Source organism: Salminus brasiliensis, chromosome 1 (assembly GCF_030463535.1).
Source record: "Salminus brasiliensis chromosome 1, fSalBra1.hap2, whole genome shotgun sequence".
In the NCBI taxonomy this organism is placed as follows: Eukaryota; Metazoa; Chordata; class Actinopteri; order Characiformes; family Bryconidae; genus Salminus; species Salminus brasiliensis.
This window is the reverse complement of record NC_132878.1, coordinates 10,826,025-10,849,360: the sequence shown is the minus strand read 5'-3', so window position 1 is coordinate 10,849,360 and position 23,336 is coordinate 10,826,025. Positions and strand designations below refer to the sequence as shown.

General features: G+C 39.5%; 1 protein-coding gene across 1 annotated transcript; it reads left to right on the top strand.

Moving 5' to 3' along the window:
* The first annotated feature begins 1,078 nt into the window (after positions 1-1,078).
* gusb (glucuronidase, beta) lies at positions 1,079-22,488 on the top strand. The gene is made up of 12 exons (XM_072663919.1): positions 1,079-1,376; positions 5,334-5,519; positions 6,451-6,632; positions 9,507-9,649; positions 10,600-10,787; positions 12,098-12,241; positions 12,832-13,010; positions 13,871-14,017; positions 15,332-15,416; positions 17,315-17,491; positions 18,418-18,553; positions 19,486-22,488. Exons 1-12 carry the CDS (start codon positions 1,179-1,181, stop codon positions 19,632-19,634), a joined length of 1,914 nt encoding a protein of 637 aa, XP_072520020.1. The 5' UTR covers positions 1,079-1,178; the 3' UTR covers positions 19,635-22,488.
* The last annotated feature ends 848 nt before the right edge of the window (positions 22,489-23,336 follow it).

The following is a 23,336-nucleotide window of genomic DNA, read 5'->3' as shown; positions in this document are numbered from 1 at the left end:
ATGGGTTAAAGTAAGAATCCAAATTCCATCTGTGTCCAACACAAAATGTAAATATGGTTGTCTTGTCTTGTCTATTATAGCTTGCACTAGCTACACTGGGCAAAAGTATTGGGACACCTGCTCATTCATTGTTTTATCTGCAAGCAATGGTTTTTTAAAAATGTTTTTAAAAAACTGTGCAACTTAAGTCAAGTCTAAAAGATGATCTAGAGGATTTGGTAGCCTATGACTGATACATTTAGTAAAAATACGATGAATAAGATATTTTCTCATCATTACAAGATGTTACGACATAAGGTTTTTACATATCGTAATAACAATATCAAACAAATAAATGTAGAAAATATTAATGCATGTAATGATGACATATGACATATGACTATATGATATATTAAATGAATGTATTCATTAATTAAATAAAATTATTAATTACATGTCAAATACACGTTTTCTCCTCCCTGGTTCATTATCTGTGTTCCGCATGAGCCATAAATATACATACCGATTTCTAAGATTACTCAAATACTAAAGGCAATTTTAAAGGCGTTTTTGTGTTTTACATGTTTTAGCTTAATGTGAAAAAAGAATAAAAGCCAGATATTATTTGATATTTTTTATAATAAATTAAAATTAAATTTTTATTTGTCACATACATAGTCATACACAGTATAACTTGCAGTGAAATGCTTTTTAGACAGTCTGCCCACATCAAAGCTATCAATATAGATTTATATATATATATATATATATATATATATATATATATATATATATATATATTTATATATAATATAGATTATATTTGATATTTTAGATATTTTTATGTGATATTATATATATTTTTGTGTGATATTATATATTATATATTTGATATTATATATTATATATTATATATTTGATATTATATATTTGATATTATATATTATATTTTTGATATTATATATTTGATGGTCTAGGCTCCAAAGAGCTGACAGGTTTTATGTTTGGGGCGGTGAAGAGGACTTTTATTTTGACAGAAATTTCCGCACCTTTACGAAGCTTGTCGTTTTTTTCAAAAGCCACGCGCGAGTCATGTGAAGTAAACAGCGGAAGAGGAGGCTGGGCTGTTCCCGTGTAGGCGAGACTCAGGGGGCTGCAGGAACACCAGCTACACACACGCACCCACGGATCTGCTGGACATGTGGCTGGTGAAGCTGGCCTGTTTGGCCGCGGTGTGCGGCCGCTGTGTGAGTGTGAGCGGCGGGATGTTGTACCCGCGGGAGTCTCCCAGCAGGGAGAGGAAAGAGCTGGACGGGCTCTGGAGCTTCAGGGCGGACTTCTCTCCGGACAGGAGCGCCGGGTTCACTCAGGGATGGTTCAAACGGCCTCTGGCAGAGGTACAAGACTCTGGTACACTCATTCACACTCGTTCACACTCGTTTACCCTCATTCACACTCATTCACACTCATTTACACTCATTTACACTCATCTACACTCATTCACACTCATTTACACTCATCTACACTCATTCACACTCATTTACACTCATTTACACTCATCTACACTCATTTACACTCATTTACACTCATCTACACTCATTTACACTCATTTACACTCATCTACACTCATTTACACTCATTTACACTCATTCACACTCATTTACACTCATCTACACTCATCTACACTCATTTACACTCATTTACACTCATTTACACTCATCTACACTCATCTACACTCATTTACACTCATTTACACTCATCTACACTCATTCACACTCATTTACACTCATCTACACTCATTCACACTCATTTACACTCATCTACACTCATTTACACTCATTTACACTCATTTACACTCATTCACACTCATTTACACTCATCTACACTCATTCACACTCATTTACACTCATCTACACTCATTTACACTCATTTACACTCATTTACACTCATTCACACTCATTTACACTCATCTACACTCATCTACACTCATTTACACTCATCTACACTCATTTACACTCATTCACACTCATTTACACTCATCTACACTCATTTACACTCATCTACACTCATTTACACTCATTTACACTCATTCACACTCATTTACACTCATCTACACTCATCTACACTCATTTACACTCATCTACACTCATTTACACTCATTCACACTCATTTACACTCATCTACACTCATTTACACTCATTTACACTCATCTACACTCATCTACACTCATTTACACTCATCTACACTCATTTACACTCATCTACACTCATCTACACTCATTTACACTCATTTACACTCATCTACACTCATTTACACTCATTTACACTCATTTACACTCATCTACACTCATCTACACTCATTTACACTCATTCACACTCATTTACACTCATCTACACTCATTTACACTCATTTACACTCATCTACACTCATCTACACTCATTTACACTCATTTACACTCATCTACACTCATCTACACTCATCTACACTCATTTACACTCATCTACACTCATTTACACTCATTTACACTCATTTACACTCATCTACACTCATTTACACTCATCTACACTCATTTACACTCATTCACACTCATTTACACTCATTTACACTCATCTACACTCATCTACACTCATCTACACTCATTTACACTCATTTACACTCATTTACACTCATCTACACTCATCTACACTCATTTACACTCATCTACACTCATTTACACTCATTTACACTCATTTACACTCATCTACACTCATTTACACTCATTTACACTCATTTACACTCATTCACACTCATTTACACTCATCTACACTCATTTACACTCATCTACACTCATTTACACTCATTTACACTCATTCACACTCATTTACACTCATCTACACTCATCTACACTCATTTACACTCATCTACACTCATTTACACTCATTCACACTCATTTACACTCATCTACACTCATTTACACTCATTTACACTCATCTACACTCATCTACACTCATTTACACTCATCTACACTCATTTACACTCATCTACACTCATCTACACTCATTTACACTCATTTACACTCATCTACACTCATTTACACTCATTTACACTCATTTACACTCATCTACACTCATCTACACTCATTTACACTCATTCACACTCATTTACACTCATCTACACTCATTTACACTCATTTACACTCATCTACACTCATCTACACTCATTTACACTCATTTACACTCATCTACACTCATCTACACTCATCTACACTCATTTACACTCATCTACACTCATTTACACTCATTTACACTCATTTACACTCATCTACACTCATTTACACTCATCTACACTCATTTACACTCATTCACACTCATTTACACTCATTTACACTCATCTACACTCATCTACACTCATCTACACTCATTTACACTCATTTACACTCATTTACACTCATCTACACTCATCTACACTCATTTACACTCATCTACACTCATTTACACTCATTTACACTCATTTACACTCATCTACACTCATTTACACTCATTTACACTCATTTACACTCATCTACACTCATTCACACTCATTCACAGAGGCTCTGGTTGGGGTGCAGTGTGATATAACTATGGCTAAGTCTCTTGACTGACCTTTACTCTGACTGTAAACAGCCACCTCTGACCTACTGGAGCTGCTGTAGCTGTGCCCCTAACTTTAGACTGTACTTGACCGGGTTGGGATTTTTACAGGTACAGACCATTTTCTCTTTATTTACAAACACTGCAGCCCCACTTATTTTAACACACACACACACATATATATATATATATATATATATATATGTGTGTATATGTGTGTGTGTATATGTGTATATGTGTGTGTGTGTATATGTGTGTGTGTGTGTGTGTGTGTGTGTGTGTGTGTGTGTGTGTGTGTGTGTGTGTGGTGGCGGCTCAGTGGTAAGAGCACCAGGTTATCGATAACAGGGTTGTGGGTTCGATTCCCGGGCTCGGCAAGCTGCCACTGTTGGGCCCTTGAGCAAGGCCCTTTACCCTCTCTGCTTGGCTGCCCACCACTCTGGGTGTGTGTGTATTCACTGCCCCTAGTTAACTAGTGTGTGTGTGTGTGTGTGTGTGTGTTAAATGCAGAGGACACATTTTGCTGTACAGTGACAAATACATGCACCTTTACCTTTATTTTTATATATATATTAGTCTTTCTGTTTTGTCATGCAGAATTCCCAAGATCAGGAACATGGCTTGTGTAATTCCACTGCTTTTCTAAAAATAATATATAATCTCTAGTGATTAATAGAGTATTATTTCTCTAGTGAAAAGCATTATTTCTGCATGAAAGCTCTTTCCTGTATAATGATCAGTCTGAGTGGCACTGCCCCATCTCTGCTACTGCACTGGTTCTAAACCATCAGGAGGAAGCGAGGAAGTGCCGCCATTTATATTCATTTATCAAAGAATTTCAATACAATTGATCTTTCTCTTCCTTTAGGAACTTTGCACAGCATTGGCTTTAATACAAATGCATTATAATGAGTCCAAATGTACCTTTCAGACAGTGATTACAAATGCTTACAGATTTAATGACCGTAACCGAAGGAGTCCCACAAGGTTCAGTTTTAGGCCCAGTGTAATTCAGTACGATTTTACGCTGATCATGCGACAGTTGGAAAACCAGAGTGTTCATTTAATGCCTTACCAGTGCATATACTTAAATATTAAATATTATATATAAATATAAAGTAAATATAAATAAATATTTTGCAAACCTTAGGTGATATACCATTACTGTGAGGGTGAAAGCTAGCATGTGCCTCCCCCAAATGACATGAAGTTCCATTATTCATTCTTTCAAACTATTCAATAATGCAAGATCATTGGGCAGCTTAACATGCTTGGGTACATCAGCTAACAGATGCCTGCACAGACAGGATGAAAGGCTCATCCTGCCTACCCAGAGACAGCAAGGCCAGTTGTGCTTCCTGAGGGACTCGGCCATGGATGGCTGTGGCGTCACCAGAGGTTGAACCGTTGATCTCCCAATGAAAACATAGACGGCTGCACGAGAATAGTATTTTTTTGGACTCTCTATGGGTGTGGCTTTGAAATATCACACCCTTTCTATGCAATCTGCCGTCTGTTGTTTTTTGATGGGTTGTAATATAAAAATGTATGATGTCTTGAAAATACACCGATCTTCACCTCTGAATACAGTGTGACGTTTGTAGCGTGATGCAACCAAGTGTTGAAATGTTGCAACATGTTTTGTAATCGTGTGTGTGTGTGTGTGTGTGTGTGTGTGTGTGTGTGTGTGTGTGTGTGTGTGTGTGTGTGTGTCTGTTGAACTGTGTGATGTGCTTTTGCTTCTAGACAGGCCCTGTGATTGATATGGCTGTACCCTCCAGCTTTAATGATATCACCCAGGATGCTGAGCTGAGGGACTTTATTGGCTGGGTGTGGTACGAGAAGGAAGTCTGGGTCCCCACACGCTGGCTTCAGGACAAGGGCACGAGGATCGTCCTCAGAGTTGAAAGCGCTCACTATTATTCAGTGGTTGTAAGTACAGATGCACTTAGGTAAATGTGTCTGGACAGATAAAAGTAAAAGATACTGACCCTGATACACACACTAGTTACAAATTACACATTAATTATGATTATTATACTGTTACTCATTTAAAACAGGAATATGCATATTTCAGATTTGTAGTGAGTGTGTAACAGTTTAGGTTAAGAGATTTTAAATGGACATAACTGTTCCAGATACACTATATGGACAAAAGTATTCGGACACCTGCTCATTTTATTGTTGCTTTTGAAATCAAGGATATTAAAGGAGAGTTTGACCTGCTTTTTTTGGAGTAACTGTTCCAGGGAAGGCTTTTTTGCTAGATTTTGGAGATTTGCTGTTAGGATTTGATTGCATTCAATGACTAGTGTTAGTAAGGTCAGGATCACCACCCCAGCTCATCCCCAACTCTCCAAAGCATCCTAAATGTATTAGATGGATCACAATCATTCCAGAGAACACTGTTCCACAGCTCCACAGCTCAATGCTGGGGAGCTTTATACCCCTTTATCTAGCTCTATTTCCACGACTGGCATAGGGCACGGTGCCAATAGGTTCATGTTTATCTGCTCCAGAGAGTCCTATTCTGGCAGTACTTCTCTACAGGACTAAACAAGCTGTGCATTTTCACATCTATGTCAGCAATTGGTGCAACATGAAGGAACTGAATGCATTCAGAAGCATTTGGACATGTAGTGTAACGATTGTAATGATTTTATTTGTGTTTTTTTTTTACAGTCAAATGAGTGCCGTATCTACAGGGTTCCTGCCAATGTCAATATATCCATGAAAAGTTTATACTGGTTTATTTATCTGGTTTATAATCAGGTTTATATTTGATTCATCAGACTTGTATCATAGAACTTAAAGAGAGCAGAGTCTGACCTATTTTCCCTCCCCTGCTGCTCTATATTAACAGTGGGTGAATGGAGTAAAGGTAACACAGCATGAAGGCGGCCATCTTCCCTTTGAGGCAGACATTGACGGTGTGATCCGAAAAGATGTGGGCCTGCCTTGTCGCATCACCATTGCAGTTAATAACACTCTGGATCTGCACACGCTCCCACCAGGGACCATCCAGTACCTAAACGATCACACCAAGTAAGTGCACCTTCAGAGCCTTTAATGCATGGATAGCCAGTAGGAGTAAGATAGATTAACTGAACTTTACTCTGATACAGATGATCATGGTATGATCTCACTGTTACAGTTTTAATTCATCTATAATAGTAATGATAATAAACACAGCAATGCCATTTTAAATGGTTATTATTGTTTAATGCAAATTTAAATAATAATAATGTTATTCCGTTGTATCAATGCATTGAATATAGTGATCTTGCAATGCAAGTTTTCAAACCTGCACGCCAGTCCAGCACCGTCACGTCCTTTTCCCCACTTTCCCTGTATTCCAGCATTGATTTCTATAGATTATGCAACAACATAGATAATCAGATTTCATTAAATGTTGTTCAGAAAATCATACCAGTACTAATTCTGGTGAATTAAGTCGTATTGTGGGCTGATCGGTGTATCGGTCCACCACCTAATAAGAACTACTTTACATTATCATTCTAGCATAAATCATCATGAGAGTTTGTGGGTATGAGCCATTTAGTGTTAACAAGTAAAAGGTGTTATTATTACTATTATTATCATGATTTATTATTATTATTAATAATAATAATAATAATAATAGTAGTAGTAGTATTTTCTATAAACATTGTTTAGTCAAAACTGTGATACAAAAATTAGTAGTATTAGTAGTAGTGTAAATAGTAAAGCACATCCTAATAGCTTCTTTTGTTCCCTTTAATAAAAACCAGTTCACCCAGTTGGATGGCTCTTAAACTCTGATTCATTGTCCCTCATTTTTCTTAAACAGCTGAACAGGAATGCTAAATCCTGTTTGTCCAACAGAGGGCAATAAAAGGTGCACGTATTTGTCACTGTACAGTGTACACTGTACAGCAAAATGTGTCATTCGCATTTAACCCATCTGGTAGTGAACACACACTCACACACACACACGTGTTAGGGGCAGTGAGTACACACATAACCCAGAGCGGTGGGCAGCCAACTCCAGCCGACCAGAGAGGGTAAAGGGCCTTGCTCAAGGGCCCAACAGTGGCAGCTTGCCGAGCCCAGGAATCGAACCCACAACCCTGTTATCGATATCCCGGCCCTCTAACCGCTGAGCCACCACTGCCAAAAAAGTACAAACTATTTATTTTTAAAAGAAATAACAATGCACTCACTGTGTGCACACATCATCTGCATTGGTGCAGTTACCTTTTATCTCCACATTTTCACAGGGTGTACACTATAGCATCAGCCACCATTATGCCATAAATACCTTAAACAGCTGTGTGAAATACACAGTATAACCTTTTTCAATTCAATGGTTTTACATATCAGCACATCATAAACAAACATCTGATTCTTAGAAGGTCTAAAAAGGAGTTAAATAACCTCAGATGAACAACAATACACAAACAATTCCAGCATGTCATTATTTATTATCAAAGATGAATCCGAAGAGGAAAAGCTGTATGTGAAAAAGTAAGTACACCCTATGAATAAATGGCTTATAGAACCACCTTTAGCAGCAATAAGTTGAAGTAATGGTTTTCTGGTTGTATTACTTTCAGTTTCTCACATTGTTCCAGGTCTCTCTACTTTACAACGTTGCTTCAGTTCATTGAGGTTTGTGGGCATTTGTTTATACACAGCTCTCTAAAAGTCCCACCACAGCATTTCAGTTGGGTTGAGGTCGGGACTGGGCCATTGCAACACCTCGGATCTGTTTTTTAGCCTGTCTGTTATAGATAGCTGGTGTGCTTGGAATCCTTGTCCTGTTGCCTGACCCAGTTTCAGCCAAGCTTTCGATGTTAAAAAGATGGCCTTACATTTGATGCTAGAATACTTTGGTATACAGAGGGGGCTCATGGTCTACTCGATGGCTACTAGGTACCCTGGCTGCAAAACAAGCTTGTGCTGATATGCTGTGTTTGGTTTTCTCCAAACGTGGCATCATACAGTTTAGCCAGTCATCTTCACTTGAGTCTCGTCTGTCCAAAGAACATTGTTCCTCTTCTGTCTTGTGGTTTGTTCAGATGCAACTTTCTTTTTAGAAAGATGAGGCTTTTTCCTGGCAACCCTTCCAAACAAGCTGTAATTCTTCAGTCTTTTTCTAATTGTACTTTCATGAACTTGAGGTCCTTTTTTTTAACAATTTCTCTAAGCATTGCATGGTCTGACCTTGGATGAATTTACTGGGACGTCCACTCCTAGGAAGATTGAGAACTGCCTTGATGTTTTTTACTGTAGATGACCTTATAAGTGGTCACACTTGCTGATGATCAATTAATAAAGAGCATTTGATTAGCAGCACCTGACTGCTACATGCCCTATTGAATCCTATGAAAGTAGGAATACTGCACTTCATTTTTCACACACTGCTTCAGCAGTTTTGGCCTAGTTTTTGTTAAATAAGTAATTAGACAGTGGAATCTGTTGTGTGGTGTTCTTCATCATCTGAGATTGTACTTACTTAATTTTAAGACCTTCTAAGGACTAGATGTTTTTTATGTCCTGATATGTAAAACCATATAATTCAAAGAGTGTACTGTGTTTTCACCTAACTGTATCACCAGTTTTCACCCATAGATCTCCCATCTTTAATACTAAGACATGGAGACATTTCTGTAAGCATAACAGGTTTAGTAGATAATGTATATGTTCAACAGGTAAAAAGGCTGCATACTTCTTAAGAACACTGAGTACACTACAAATTATTGATCATTCTCTGAAAACTGTATGCGGGGAGTCTTGATGGTAACTGGGAAACCAAAGGATGCAGAGTGTATGAATATTGAATACATGTCTGAAAAAGACGTTTATGTTGGAAGGGGATTTTAATGGACCCACGTTAGTAACATGTTTTCTTTTGATCCCTTTTCTCTTGGAAAACAGGTATCCTGCAGGCTACTTCATCCAAAACTACAACTTTGATTTCTTCAACTATGCGGGAATCCATCGATCTGTCCTGCTCTACACAACTCCAAAGGCATACATTGATGACATCACTGTGGACACTAACTTTTCTGACAGTACAGGTTAGTGATGGTAGTTATTTTAATCATTGTTGTTTAATCAAGATGTAATCGTTATGTAACTGTGTGACCTAAAATTAGTCAAAACCTTTTTGTCTGGGACCGTGTTTCCACTACATATATTTTGCAACAGTGGCCCACCTCTAAAAAGTATTGCTGCCGCTGCTTCAGAATTTTATAAAATGTCATAAAATCACAATTACAAAGCTCTGCAGAGGGCTTTTAATTTGAAATGATGGATACAAGAAGTGTAGGCATATGATGACGCCCAAGCCAGTCTTCCTGTCTCTACACACCTGACAAGAGGGAGGGAGAAATAAAGACAGGAAGAGGAGAGAAGAGACAAAGATAGAGTAAACTAGCTAACGTTAAGTTGGAGAGCTCTTGGGGTTGAGAAGAACATTAACAATGTAATGTACAGCCTGTCACACAGCTGACGTACCACGCCGCATTCACATATTTAAGTCTATTGCTTGTTGGGCCCTTGTTGGGCCCTTGAGCAAGGCCCTTTACCCTCTCTGCTCCCCGGGCGCTGGAGTTGGCTGCCCACCGCTCTGGGTGTGTGTGTACTCCCTGCCCCTAGTTCACACTAGTTCCACCACAGATGGGTTAAATGCGGAGGACAAATACATGCACCTTTACCTTTACCTTTATAATTGAGGCACCGTATGTCACCGCATGCAGGCCTTAAGCACTTTTTAATTCCTCAGCATGCCACAATGCACCACACAGCATTTTAACAGCACTACAGTAAAGTAAAGCCATATTGAGACCATAAATCCACAGTAGATCACATGTGACTTGAAATTTACAGAAGGAAATGCAGATAGTCTTTTGGTAAACAAACCAATGCTAAGGCCAGGTGAGTTAGTCTGTCTGGAGAACTGTTAGCTCTTTCTGTGAACATTTGAGCAGTCATTGAGTAATGTGTTTGTGTATGCTGTGTTTTGTAGGGTTTGTGTTTTACAACGTGTCAGTGGTGGGCAGTGCTAAGCCCACGGTGAAGATATCTCTTTCGGGTAAGGATGGACGATGTGTTTCCACTGCTAATGGAATCTCTGGCGTTTTAAAAGTGCCTGACGTCAACCTGTGGTGGCCCTACCTGATGCATGAAAACGCAGGATACCTGTACACTATGGAGGTGAGGTAGAATGTATGAGTGCTGGGTGGGGGTGTGGTGTGGGTTGGAATGGGTTTGAATCCCTCGGTCTGAAGAATCATACATAGGGCTATCTGCACTACCAGATTAACCCTATATAAAGTCGGCAGTTAGGGTGGTGTGTTCTGTGGTTTAGAAATCGTTTGTATTCTTGTAAATTTGCTAGCAGGTGAACAAGAAACAGAAGAATAACGGTAAAAGTATAATAGTCCAGTTCTGACTGTCCTGTCTATATTTACTGTTGGGCTGTTATGTTTACTTTTTGGGCTCATGTGTCTGCTGGATCCATGTGCCGTCAGGTAAATAAGTATTTGGACAGTGATACAATTATATTTGTAATTTTACTTCTGTACGTTACATCAGTGGATTCGACATAAAGCTTAAACTGCATTAAGCTTTGCGGAATTACAGTCATTTATTGGAAGGATGATGACTCCATACGTACCACAAAAGTAACCCAAGAGCTTCTCAAGGCAAGCAAATAAAATGTTTTTAAATGTTGTAGACAGTCACCTGACCTCAGCCCAACTAAGCATGCTCACATGCTGTATATGTGAGGACTGCAGTGACCCCCTGTCCTTACCACCAGGGGGCAGGATAGACGTCCAGGTTTTAGCTTCTGTTATTATCTCCTGCAAAACCTGAAGCTGTAGAGATAAGACTAAATGCTGTGCTCTCCGAGAGGAAGGCAGCCCAGCAAAGAGTCACAAAGTTGGGGGAGTTGCTTAGAGACAAAGCTGAAGGGAGAAAACAAGCAGCAACTAAAGGTGGCTGCAGTGAAGACCTGGCAAACCATCAGCATTTGGTCATGTCCATGGGTTCCATGACTTCAGTGACTGACTGCAATTGGTTTGCAAGTGTTTGTTTGTTCTATTACTTTTGAATCTGTGTGTATAAAAATGACTGTAATTCCTAAATGGTTAATGCAGTATTTTTAGGAATCCGCTTGAATTAAACCTGAAAGTTTCATCATTTATCATCTCCTGCTTGCTTCATTTTAAATCCATTAAGGTGATGTACAGATGGAAAAATAAGTCACTTTCCAAATGCGTATGGGCCTGAGTGTATTATTTAAATGGTGAAATATATGTATTGAGTTCACTCTTCAAGGTAGCTAAAGCAGAATTAGGTCCTATACAGTAACCAAATAAGCAGGTTCCTTACTTGACTTCTTTGACCCATTGTAAGGCTAGTCTGTGATCTAAGCAGTTTTCCTGATGCCAGTGCATTAATCAATGTCCTAAAATCTCCTTTTTAACTCTTGGATGACTGAAACACATGTATTCTTTTAGGTTCAGCTCACAGCGGAGAGCGGGGAGTCAGATGTGTACATGCTGCCGGTGGGCATTCGCACTGTGAAAGTCACCAGCAACCAGTTCCTCATCAACAACAAGCCTTTCTACTTCCATGGAGTCAACAAGCACGAGGATGCAGATGTGAGTACCAGCAGGGGGCAGCAAAACAGCTAAAATATTTTGTCTCTAAAGTCACCAGTCTCAAAGCTGCAAAAAAAGTCAAGTAAGTGAACCTTTTAGAAGATTAATTGCATTGCATTAAATACGAATAAACTATGTTCTGATTGTTATTTGTTACAATTATAGACACAATCTACCTAAACTAATAACCCACAGTTGGACATTTGCACTGTTAATTTCTTTTAATGGAGCACAATGAGTAAACTTGCAAGCTAGAAAAAAGTAAGTGAACCTGACAACAAAGTCCAGAATCAAGAGAGACCTTCAAGAATGTAAATACAGAGGGTTTTAATTCAATATATGAATATATACAAGCAAGATATGTGATTGACTTTTAAAGGGAGCACATAGGCTGATAAAAGTGGTCTGTACTTATAACCAGAATCAGAATCTCTCAAATGTTATGCATGTTGTTTTGTATCAGTACTGTATTGCAGTTAAATACAATTTGGCTCAGTTAAATTTAGAAACTCTGTTCAGTTATAGATTAGGTTTAAACATTTATGTAACTGTGAGATCTGCCAGTATAAATGTTTCCTCATGTGCTGTAGGTTCGAGGTAAGGGTTTCGACTGGCCTCTTATCGTGAAAGACTTCAATCTGATGAAGTGGATGGGCGCCAATTCGTTCCGCACCAGTCATTACCCATATGCTGAGGAGATCCTGCAGATGGCAGACCGTCATGGTATTGTGGTCATAGATGAGTGTCCAGGAGTTGGCATCAAAGACATGTAAGTGTTAACACTGTACTTAGGAAGATGATGTGCTAATCTAGTCAGTATTAAATCAGTCAGTCAATCTTTGCTATTTATGATCCCAAATTGATGATTGTGTTTACTGCTTTTCAAAGAGCTTAGGGTGTTCCTGCCTTAGCTATGAAGTGAGTCAAAAGTCAGGAACCACCCAAATACACTGTAAGCCAGTTTCCCAGACAGGGATTAAGCCTGTAAACCTGGATTATGCCGCAATTGAATTTAGAACATGGAAAAGAAAATGTAGTCCAAGACTAGGCTTGATCCTTATACACTAAACTGTCCTTATGTCTAGACGTTTGTGGACACCTGCACTGGGTCTGTTGTCCAGGGAAGGCTTTCCACTAGGTTTTGGAGCATTGCTGTGAGGATTTGATTGCATTTAATGACAAGAGCATTAGTAAGGTCAGGATGTTGAATGGTTGCCATTCTCAACTCCCCAACACATCCTAAAAGTATTGGAAGAAGCACCATCCATCATTCCAGAGAACACAGATCTACTAGGTTTTGGAGCTGTGAAGATTTAGTATTCTATTGGAAATAATTCTCTACAGGGGCTAGTCAAGGTCCACACCCATTTGGACACACATTGTGAAATGCCCAATTTGCTTTCTTTATTGCCATTATGTATAAGAGCAGTAGGTGATGTGCGTCATCCTGTAGTCATTGATCCAGTACATAATAATAATGATGTGATTAATGTAACATCTAACATTGTAAAGATATATGGATGGCCTCAAAATTGTGACTGACCATAAATTGACTTTTCAAATGGTATCCTATTCTGTGCGTCTGTCTGTTTGTCTGTCTGTCTGTCTGTCGTTATTGTCTGTCTTTAGACGCAGCTTTGGTAATGCCTCTTTGGCCCATCATCTAATTGTCATGGAGGAGCTGGTGAGGCGGGATAAGAACCACCCCTCTGTCGTCATGTGGTCTGTAGCCAATGAGCCGGCAGCTGAAATGCCTCCAGCAGGCTTCTATTTCAAGTATGATTTTTTTTTTTAACACTTACACACTCCTACGCTTATACAGTCTAGAATGAAAATCTACATTTGAGTGAAGATTTGATGAAGAAATGTAGGTTTTGTTAGGTAAAGACTAATTAAACCTAAATTGAACTTTATTTTGAGCACAAAATAATTAATCCTGATTATATGGGTTATTTAACTTCATTTGTGAAGTATGTATGTATGTATGTGTATGTGTATGTGTGTGTGTGTGTGTGTGTGTGTGTGTGTGTGAGTGAGAGAGGACTGCAGGGGGCAGTAGTTTCTCAGATTTTGGACACTCATACTGATGATTTCTGCCAATATTTAGCCAGATGGTCCCATGGCTCTGTGTTTGTAATTCTCTCTTTTTGCTGCATTAGGGGTAAATGATCAGAATAGACCAATATTAGCTCTTAACATTTAATCTGCTGTCAGATTTATTTATTTTTGATCCATGAAATGAATTTAGGATGTTTAGTTGCATGTGAATGCTGTTTGTTGGCTCCAGCTAAAAAGCAAAGAAATGACACTGCTTTTGTGGTTTGCTTTCAGAAAAATCACATTTAGCTTCATTATCGATCCACAGCTGATTTGAGAAGTATAGATAGACTCCCAATGCGAGCGTGAAGGTATTGTTTAGGGAATGTCCGATTTAAGATATGTGTGTGTATGTGTGTGTGCCTGGACTTGTTTAGCTAGAGTGACTGTAGGAATGCATTCAGGTTAGAGGAGCACACCTCAAGCCTCTTTATTCACACACAACACTAAATAGGTGGGACTCACTCAAATACCAGTGGAGTCATGGGCCAACAGCCCTGCAATCTTCTCCTACACGGATACAGCACATGTGATCAGCCCTTCAGACTTCATTAGCATGACATCTAAAGCTCCATTAGGGCTCAGATTAACCGTGATCACTGTAAATATGTATGTCATTTCGAATGACCGGTTTTCAGTTTCACTTGGTGCCTCGGGCCAAGCATGAGGAACTGCTTAATAAGTGATCTAACACCAGGCGGATGTTCCATGTCTCTGTTAGTGTTCAGTAGAGGAGCACAGCACAGTTCATTACTTACAAATGCCAGTTTCAGGAGTAACCTCAATGGAGTCACGCCCATTTCGTTTGTTTTGAATCTGTGAATCTGAGTTTTTTTTTGTGCCTGCAGATTTCAAAAAAACAAAAAAAAACACATAGAACAAGATTCAGTTTAGTTCTTTTCACATTATTTTTTTTGGTCTGTGCTGAACCTAGGCTTATCTGACTGTCTTGAATTGGCCCACAGTGAACTCGACTTGTGATTTCATTTCCAGGCAACTCGTGGCTCACACAAAGTCTCTGGATCCAGCTCGGCCTGTGACCTACATTACAGACAGTAACTTTGCCAGAGATCTAGGGGTGAGTCTCTCGTCATACTAATTTTAATGATGGTTTGACCTCAAATCAGCATTACCCCACATGTTATTCTATTGTGGTGTATTACATTTGTTCCTGTAGCTTTGCACTAGAGCTAAGAGGCTATCAGGTGTAAAAACCTTACCGCTGCCAGTTAGCATTGTAAGCATTATGCAAACTGCATACCAGAATCATCTCACACTTGCACTGCTGACCTATGCCATGTGGATTTTGGCACCTTGACAAACTGAAAAAGCAGTAGTTTTTGGATTTTGGTCATACTGAAATAAATGCCATGGAAAAAACAGATTTTGGTTCCCTATAGTAGGGGATCTCCAACTTTTTGGACTCCTTTCTGTGTGTGTAGGGTGCGGGGATTCCAAGGACCACAACCAATTTATAAGATTGTTGTTACTGTTTATATTACACTTGATTTAAGAATTCTTTTTATTTTATTTTAATTTGAGTCATTTTAGTCCTGTCTAAATGTGCTACATCATTTTTATGGACTGTACGCTCCCGCATCAGTAAAGATTCTACCGCCTCCCTACCGATTTTACAGACATCCTGTAGTACATTACTGCACCTCCCCATGTAAAACTAATCACATCCATATAGGCCTTGCAGATAAAGAAAAAAAGTGGTTATGTATGGAATTAACAATGGCTGTTTTGGTATGTAAATCCCACATCACAAAAATAATACTATAATAATGAAGGTTATGTGATGTTTTTTCCCCCTTTCTTTTCTATTTTCACTTTTAAAACCATTTAGGAAGCATTATGTTTGAGTCTTCCATTGTTTAGCAACGTTAGCCTCATAGCTACAGTGCAAAACTACATATGCAAAGTGCAGACACTAAACATGTATTCAATGATTCACTGCATCCTCTTCCACATGCCAGCTGTCAGACTAGGTGGCTTTTTAGGTTAAATGCCTGCACGTTACTATGAGCACCCTCACTGGCTATGTCAGGAATTCACTGTGAAACTTGAGTGGAACAAGTGTTTGGATTTGGCTATTCAGAAATGATGAACTTTAGCCTTGTTTGGATTATACTGTATCTGAAATGAATGTTTTATCAGAGTGTGCGTTATCCTTGGTAGGGGAAGTACCATTTTCAACACTTTCTGTAGTACTGCTATACAACTAGAGAACAATAAGGGGCTGTGATGCAGTGCTGCAGACTAGACCTGTTGCGCAATCAGTATCAGATTAGATCAGTCTGAGAATGAAATATTTCAACACTGCATAGCTTTATAATGTTTTAGGCAATAATATTAACTTCAGTTTGTTACGGAAACATCAACTTTAATTTAAACACAAATTCAAAGGCCCCATATCATGGAAATGGAATTTCCCTCACTTTATTAAATAAGTTTAAAATAACATGTAAACAGTGTTAAACTCCCCTGTCCATACGACCCATATGTAAAGGACGCTGTAAAAACAGCCTGTTTTGCTGGTTTGAATCCCTGGTCATGCTGCTTGCCATCGGCAGCCGGAGTCAGAGAGAGCACAATTGGCCTTGCTTTCTCACGGGTGGGTGGGTTGATGTCATTTCCTCCCCACATCACTCTTAGTGTGATGTTTGTCAGCACGGGCATCTGTTAGCTGTTGTATCGGAGCTGGGGAGCCGTGCTTTCCTCCGAGCACTCTGGCTACCTAGTGATGCTGCATCAGCAGCAGTTTAAAAAAAGGCGTTGGCTTTACATATGTCTGAGGCTTTACATGTGTCATGCTAGTGTTGGGGGCTTTGCTAGTGATCGGTGGGGGCTTTAATTCTAAGGCATAAAAAGAGGATGGAAAATGATTGTGTAAAAATGATGTCTGTTATTGGAACATAAACATAGGATTTGGGCTCTTTAACATATTCACTTGCTTAATGTTGTCTTTCACAGGCTCCGTATGTCGACGTGATCTGTGTAAACAGCTACTTCTCCTGGTACCATGACCCCGGCCACCTCGAGGTCATCCCCATCCAGCTCAACACACAGTTTGACAACTGGTACGGAAAGTACCAGAAACCTGTCATACAGAGCGAGTATGGGGCTGATGCTGTGCCTGGCCTACATAATGTAAGTAGGCTAGACTTTGGGCTTCTGGTATAGTTGCTTTGTCTAGCATTGTGTTAAAATCTTACAGTGGAACAGATGGTCTAGTATTTTATAATGTTCTTATGATTTGCAATAAGGTCAATAAGCCCCCTGCCCAGTGCCAAGTGCCAGTTAGAGTGGTATAGCCCCCCCACTGCACCTGACTGTGCAATCAAATCCTCACAGAAATGTTCAGTCATTGTGTGTCCACAAATGTAGCCTACAAAAGTATGTAACTACTCTAAACGTATCCAGCCCAAACAGAGTGTAGTCAGGGTTTCAACAGTGAAACCCTACAAAGGCTTTGTAGATAACAGCAACAAGTAGGCGTTTGTGATATACACGACATGGACAAAAGTATTTGGACACCTGCACATTCAGTGTTTCTTCAGTATTAAAAAAAGTTTATCCTGCTTTTGTTGGAGTAACTGTCTCTACTGTCCAGGGAAGAAGGCTTTCTACTAGATTTTGGAGGAACATGCTGTGAGGATTTGATTGCCTCTCTACCACTCTATTACCACTCTAGCCCATGCCTGGCATTAGGCATGGTGCCAATAGGTTAATGTTTATCTGCTCCAGTCCTGTTGTATTGGCAGTGCTTCTCTACAGGGACACAACAAGCTGTGTGTTGGTGTGCAGTTGCACATCTGTATCAGCAATAGGTGCAACTTTAAGTAGCTAAATGCATTCCTTAGATAGTGTTCACAAATATTTGGACATTCAGTGTATATTTTCTCCCTCCTACTCCTACACACATTTATATGACACAAAGGGATAATGAATGACCCTGACTATGTTTATTAGCCATAACAAGACATTCATTATTATCTGTCTGCCTTTATAGCATTTCTTATGGCAAGCTTTGTTAGTGTGTTAACTGACACACACTACCCTTTGCCTCCATGCAGGATCCCCCGATGATGTTCACAGAGGAATATCAGAAAAGAGTCCTGCAGAACTACCACAAAGTATTTGACCAGAAGAGGAAGAAGTTTGTTGTGGGAGAGCTTATCTGGAACTTTGCTGACTTCATGACCGCTCAGGGTCAGAAACTTGCTTTCATTTTTTTTTTCTATTATCATGTACCCACCCCCACTTCCCAACACATTTATAGCTCCCAACTGTTTTATGCTCTCTTGACACTGCAGTGTTTAGTGAAAGGTAAGCAGGTACTGAAACACTGCCTCCTTCTCTTTCCAAGAACCATATAGACCCTTTTCTCACTCTATCTCAAGCTCTGTTGCTCTCTCGAGCATACACTCTCCCTCTCTTTCTTCCTCCCTTGCTCTCCAAGTACCACTAGATTAACACCATAGAAATGGACTATCTCTTAATTTTTTCCCTTCACTTCCCTTCCATCCCCTCAAAGTGCCACTAAAGCTTCTGGGTGTCCCTATACAGTCAGGAACTGGAATTTGCACTTTGCACCATCACTAAAGGAAACACTTTACACATGCATTTCTGGACAAGCTGAGAGATACAGAATCAGAGTCACTAAAAGTGAAAGATGCATGTGGACTGAGGCGTAAGAGAAATGTTACATAAATATGACTCTCAGGAACGTTGGTGTTCTCGCCTCACCAGAGTTATGTAGTGCAGTTAGCAGCGTACCGAGCCCGCAATAGAAACGATAGACAAGATATCCCCCCCCCCTTTTACAGATCAGTGGAGCATCAGCAGGATTTTGAAGTGCGTATTTTTATAAGGTAAAATGCTACATAATGCTGCTTTAAGAACATGGAATTTTATATAGAAGTAATTCAGTCCATGAAAATACTGAATTACTTCTGACTATAAAACTCTGCCCTAATGGCTGATGTCACCAGAAGATCAAACTGATGATGGAGGAGGTGGTTTATGTTCATTTATCTCTTTATTGTAGTAAAAAATATATCAATGAAAACAACTGTTTAGTCATCACGCCTCAACTGTAAGGATGGTTCTAATGTATAATCCCTCCCTCTCTCTTTCTCTAGGCACCACTCGTGTGGTGGGGAACAAGAAGGGTATGTTCACTCGTCAGCGGCAGCCCAAAGCAGGGGCCTTCATCCTGAGAGAACGCTACTGGGCCATTGCCAATGAGACAGGTGTCCTGCCCACATGGGCCAAGTACCCCTGCTTGTGATCTCCACCGCTCTTGTCGCTTCATTACCTCTGAGAGTGTGTGCGCGTGCGGTTAGTGGACTACAAATGAGAGCAGTTGAAATTAACCATGTTTACGAAGTCAAAATCGTGCCTTATGTCAATCAATTAACTGCCAGATTTCAAATGCCTCTTTTGGCTGCCTGGAAAATCTAGCTGTTGTGTTTTAAATCAGGGAGCATCAATTGTGCACAATTACATACAATTAAATGTGCTGCTAGAATGCGGTGTGTGTGTGGGGGGGTGTAGCAGCCATTAAGGCTATTTTTTATAATGGTGCATTATCCAGGTGCTCAGCTGTAGGTGTGTAATTGGTAGCAGTAAAATTGGAGTAAAATTTTTATTATCATTGTTGGACAATTATTTCAATCAGCCTTTTTTTTTTTTAAATAAATCAGCTCTACATCTCTACATCTAGAGTTCTACATTTCAGTGGCAAGGTGTGAGTGTCTGATATGCATTGTAATTATATGCATTGCTAATTAATGACCTGAGACCAGCTACGGTGGGTCATGTATATAGGCTCTGGTATGAGGGGAAACCATTCTGAGGTCAGTGTCCGAAGGACTGACATAGTTTAGGCATGGTGTTGTCTTGTTATGGCTTTGGGAACGTGATGGAGCTTGCCTGTTGTGTCCTCCTCTGTAATAAGCAGTTCAGGTCGGCTGCTGTTTTCACCACATTCCAAACATCTCTAGCATTCCATCATCTATCTCTGCATATTCCGACCTAGAAACCCTAAGTTGGAGCGGTTGAAACACCCAAAATCTCACCAAAAACAAATACTGTCCAAAAGTTTGTAGACACGCATTTACCTCATTATCTAATTGTTTAAAAAAATGTACATTCTCTCTTTTCCTGGGAATGATGTTGCTGCAACATTACTGAGAGCATTGGTGGTGCCAGGTACGGTTATTGGGTGACCAGTTCAAGCACTCCAGCTTCTTCCCATCTCATCACAACAGAAAGCCCAGTTCCACTGCTCCATATATGCCCAATCACTGGGGGTTTGTACACTTCAGTTGGCATTGGGCATGGTGATCTTGGGCTCTTATCCAGCTGCTCCAGAGTGTCTATTCTATGGGCAGTGATTGTCTACGGATATTAGCTGTGTTTCAGCAGTGGATGCACCACCAGTGGTTCCTGGCTTTTTTCCTCACTGGTGTAAGGTGTTAGGAACTACTCACAGCTAGTTTGCATGCTTTTCTTGTAGTTACCGAATAGTAATCCTTATGGTGTAATACAAGTCATGAAGCATAAGGGGTTAAAGTAGCTAAATATTCTACATAGGAGTGTCTGGATACTTTTGGACATGCACACAATTTGCAAGCGAGCTCTGTGATGTACAGTTTTGTTTGGCTAGTATGTTTCCTACAGCTTCTCACACATTCCTTCCCAGCTGTTTCTTATGCCAGCCTAACCAGTTGAGGCACACCCCCCTGAGGCTTCTTCCACTAAAGTCGGAATTACTTAATAAGCTCTTTCGCTTGGTTTGAAGGGCATGGAGAAGTTTCGGTTTGAGAACTACTTTTTCACTTCTCCTACCTGATCAACATTGTGTTTCCTTCAGATCTGACAGAGCTAAAATCACATGACATTAGAGTGTCGTTTTCAACACCATCCGATTTTACCACTTCCTTTAGAAGCTGGACCGGAGTCTGTTAGTAGACGAGCTATCAGACAGAATGAAAAACATCTGAGGTGGCTGGTGTTAGAGATGACTTTCAGATATGTGATGATGGAAGACCAGTAGATCAGCTTTTGAGGCTTCATCCTTGTCTGCTGATCCTACCAATTATCAAATGTGGCTGTTTCGGTTTCTTCCTTCAGGGTAAATCTCATTCCACACCAGCTAATTTCATCAGTCAGTAGTAGGGCTGGATAATTAATCAAAGTTTTTAATTCTGTTTTTTAATGTGATTTTTTTTTTTTTTTTTTTTTTTTTTTTTTTTGTGTGACTGCCCTGTCCAATCGTAAAATGTTTAATTAGCCGTGATCTTGATATGAGGTCATATCACCCAGCACTATCTAGTCGTGGCTTTCCCCACTGACAGCACTTGATGTATCTTTTGAAGTCCAACAGTCTATTTTCTGTAGACTGCGATACACACAGTTTCAAGCTTTAGGCCACACTTAACAGGTTTTACATGATACTTGTGTTTCAGTTGAGCTCTGGATATATGTGGCTTGTTTTTTTTTTTTTTTTTGTATGTGATTGTTCAAAACTCATACACAATGTTTTAATGTTGTTTTTTTAAACAGTTGATTACAGCATTTTATGCTTTCAATAAAGATTTAGATTTTTATGTGTAATAAATATTGCATTGTGTTGTAGTTATGGATGTTTTACCCCATTATCATATCATATTACTTCAGATCTCAGGGTTGTGGGTCCTTACCTATTCTGCACCCAGAACTTTACCTAACAGTGTTTGGTTGTACTGTGCAGCCCTGAATTAGTATTTATAGTTGAATTGAATTGAATACTGCAGGCTTACCACAAGCGTTTGGTGTAGCATAGGGGGGTAATGCAGCCTTCTCTGTGGTAGACTAGAATTTAATTCCCTGGGGCTACTCTACACAAATGAGTTCTTGGGCATGACTCTGAACACCCCATTCTTCTACCTATGTTCAAATGTCAGTCGCATTGCATAAGAACATCAGCCAGAACTGGGAATAGTTTCTTAGTAGTTTTTGGCAGTTAGAGTTGATATGCTGGCAGCTCTTCATGGCAATTTGTACAGGTTAAAGGCTACCTACTGAATGAATGGTAGAAGCAGGTATGCAACGATTAGCAATGTTAGCATGTTTAGATCAAATGTTTAGTATTATTAAATCAAGGTGACTGGACCTCTGGACTTCTGGACTTCTTAATCTTGATTTTCCAAGGTTGGGTTGACTAAGTCGAGTTATGACATAATTTTGGGGTAAGGACTACACCCCAAATTTTTTTTCCTCTTGGCCCTCAAGCCCCCTTATATAACCTGCTTTTCAGTCCAACTCTCTCAAACTAATGTCGCACCCTCCTCCACCCCGTCTCCTCCCTTTCTTCCATCACTCGCACCTGATTGGTCGCACCTCATCCACGTACTAAGTACTCCGATTATTACCATGCTGTATGACCAGCATGGTAATATCCCAGCTGAAGACAACTCATTACTCACAGATCATTTTGCAAAGACTAAAAATCTTGCAGGATTTTTACAAAAATAGATTGTTTGGGGAAAAAAAGGCTTTCCAAAAACTAAATAAATAAATAAAAATCCATGGCTCACCTACCCTCCAGAGATGTTCCTGTTTGATGCTGATGAGAGCTCACCTATTGGTTATTTACAATGTCCACATCACAATTTGCATTCACCAAGAGTAAAAACGTAAATGTTAAACAGGGTTGATTTTATCGGAACGTCAAGACAAAAAAAAAAACCTGAGCTAAATCTTACACCAAACGATTGAGATGACAGGAGCGCACCACGACTCTAGCAAGACTCACTTCATTTTATTCCAACACAAAAAAATTGTGAAATCACTTGAAAAGTCTTTTGGCATAAGGCCAGCTTAAAACTAGTGGTTGAGTTGTTGAAAGCATGCTACTGATTTCATCTGAAAGAGTTTTTATTAACAGATGTTTAATGTGGACGTCATTCCTGGTCACGGGCCGAATTCACAAAAAGCTTTCTTAAGA

What these genes read in the sequence shown, in the direction of transcription:
- gusb (XM_072663919.1), top strand. Translation starts at nt 1,179, where the DNA reads ATGTGGCTGGTGAAGCTGGCCTGTTTGGCCGCGGTGTGCGGCCGCTGT. An exon ending in ACAAGCACGAGGATGCAGAT is followed by an intron (nt 12,242 to 12,831) that starts GTGAGTACCAGC and finishes CATGTGCTGTAG; the next exon opens with GTTCGAGGTAAGGGTTTCGA. An exon ending in TGACTTCATGACCGCTCAGG is followed by an intron (nt 18,554 to 19,485) that starts GTCAGAAACTTG and finishes CTCTTTCTCTAG; the next exon opens with GCACCACTCGTGTGGTGGGG.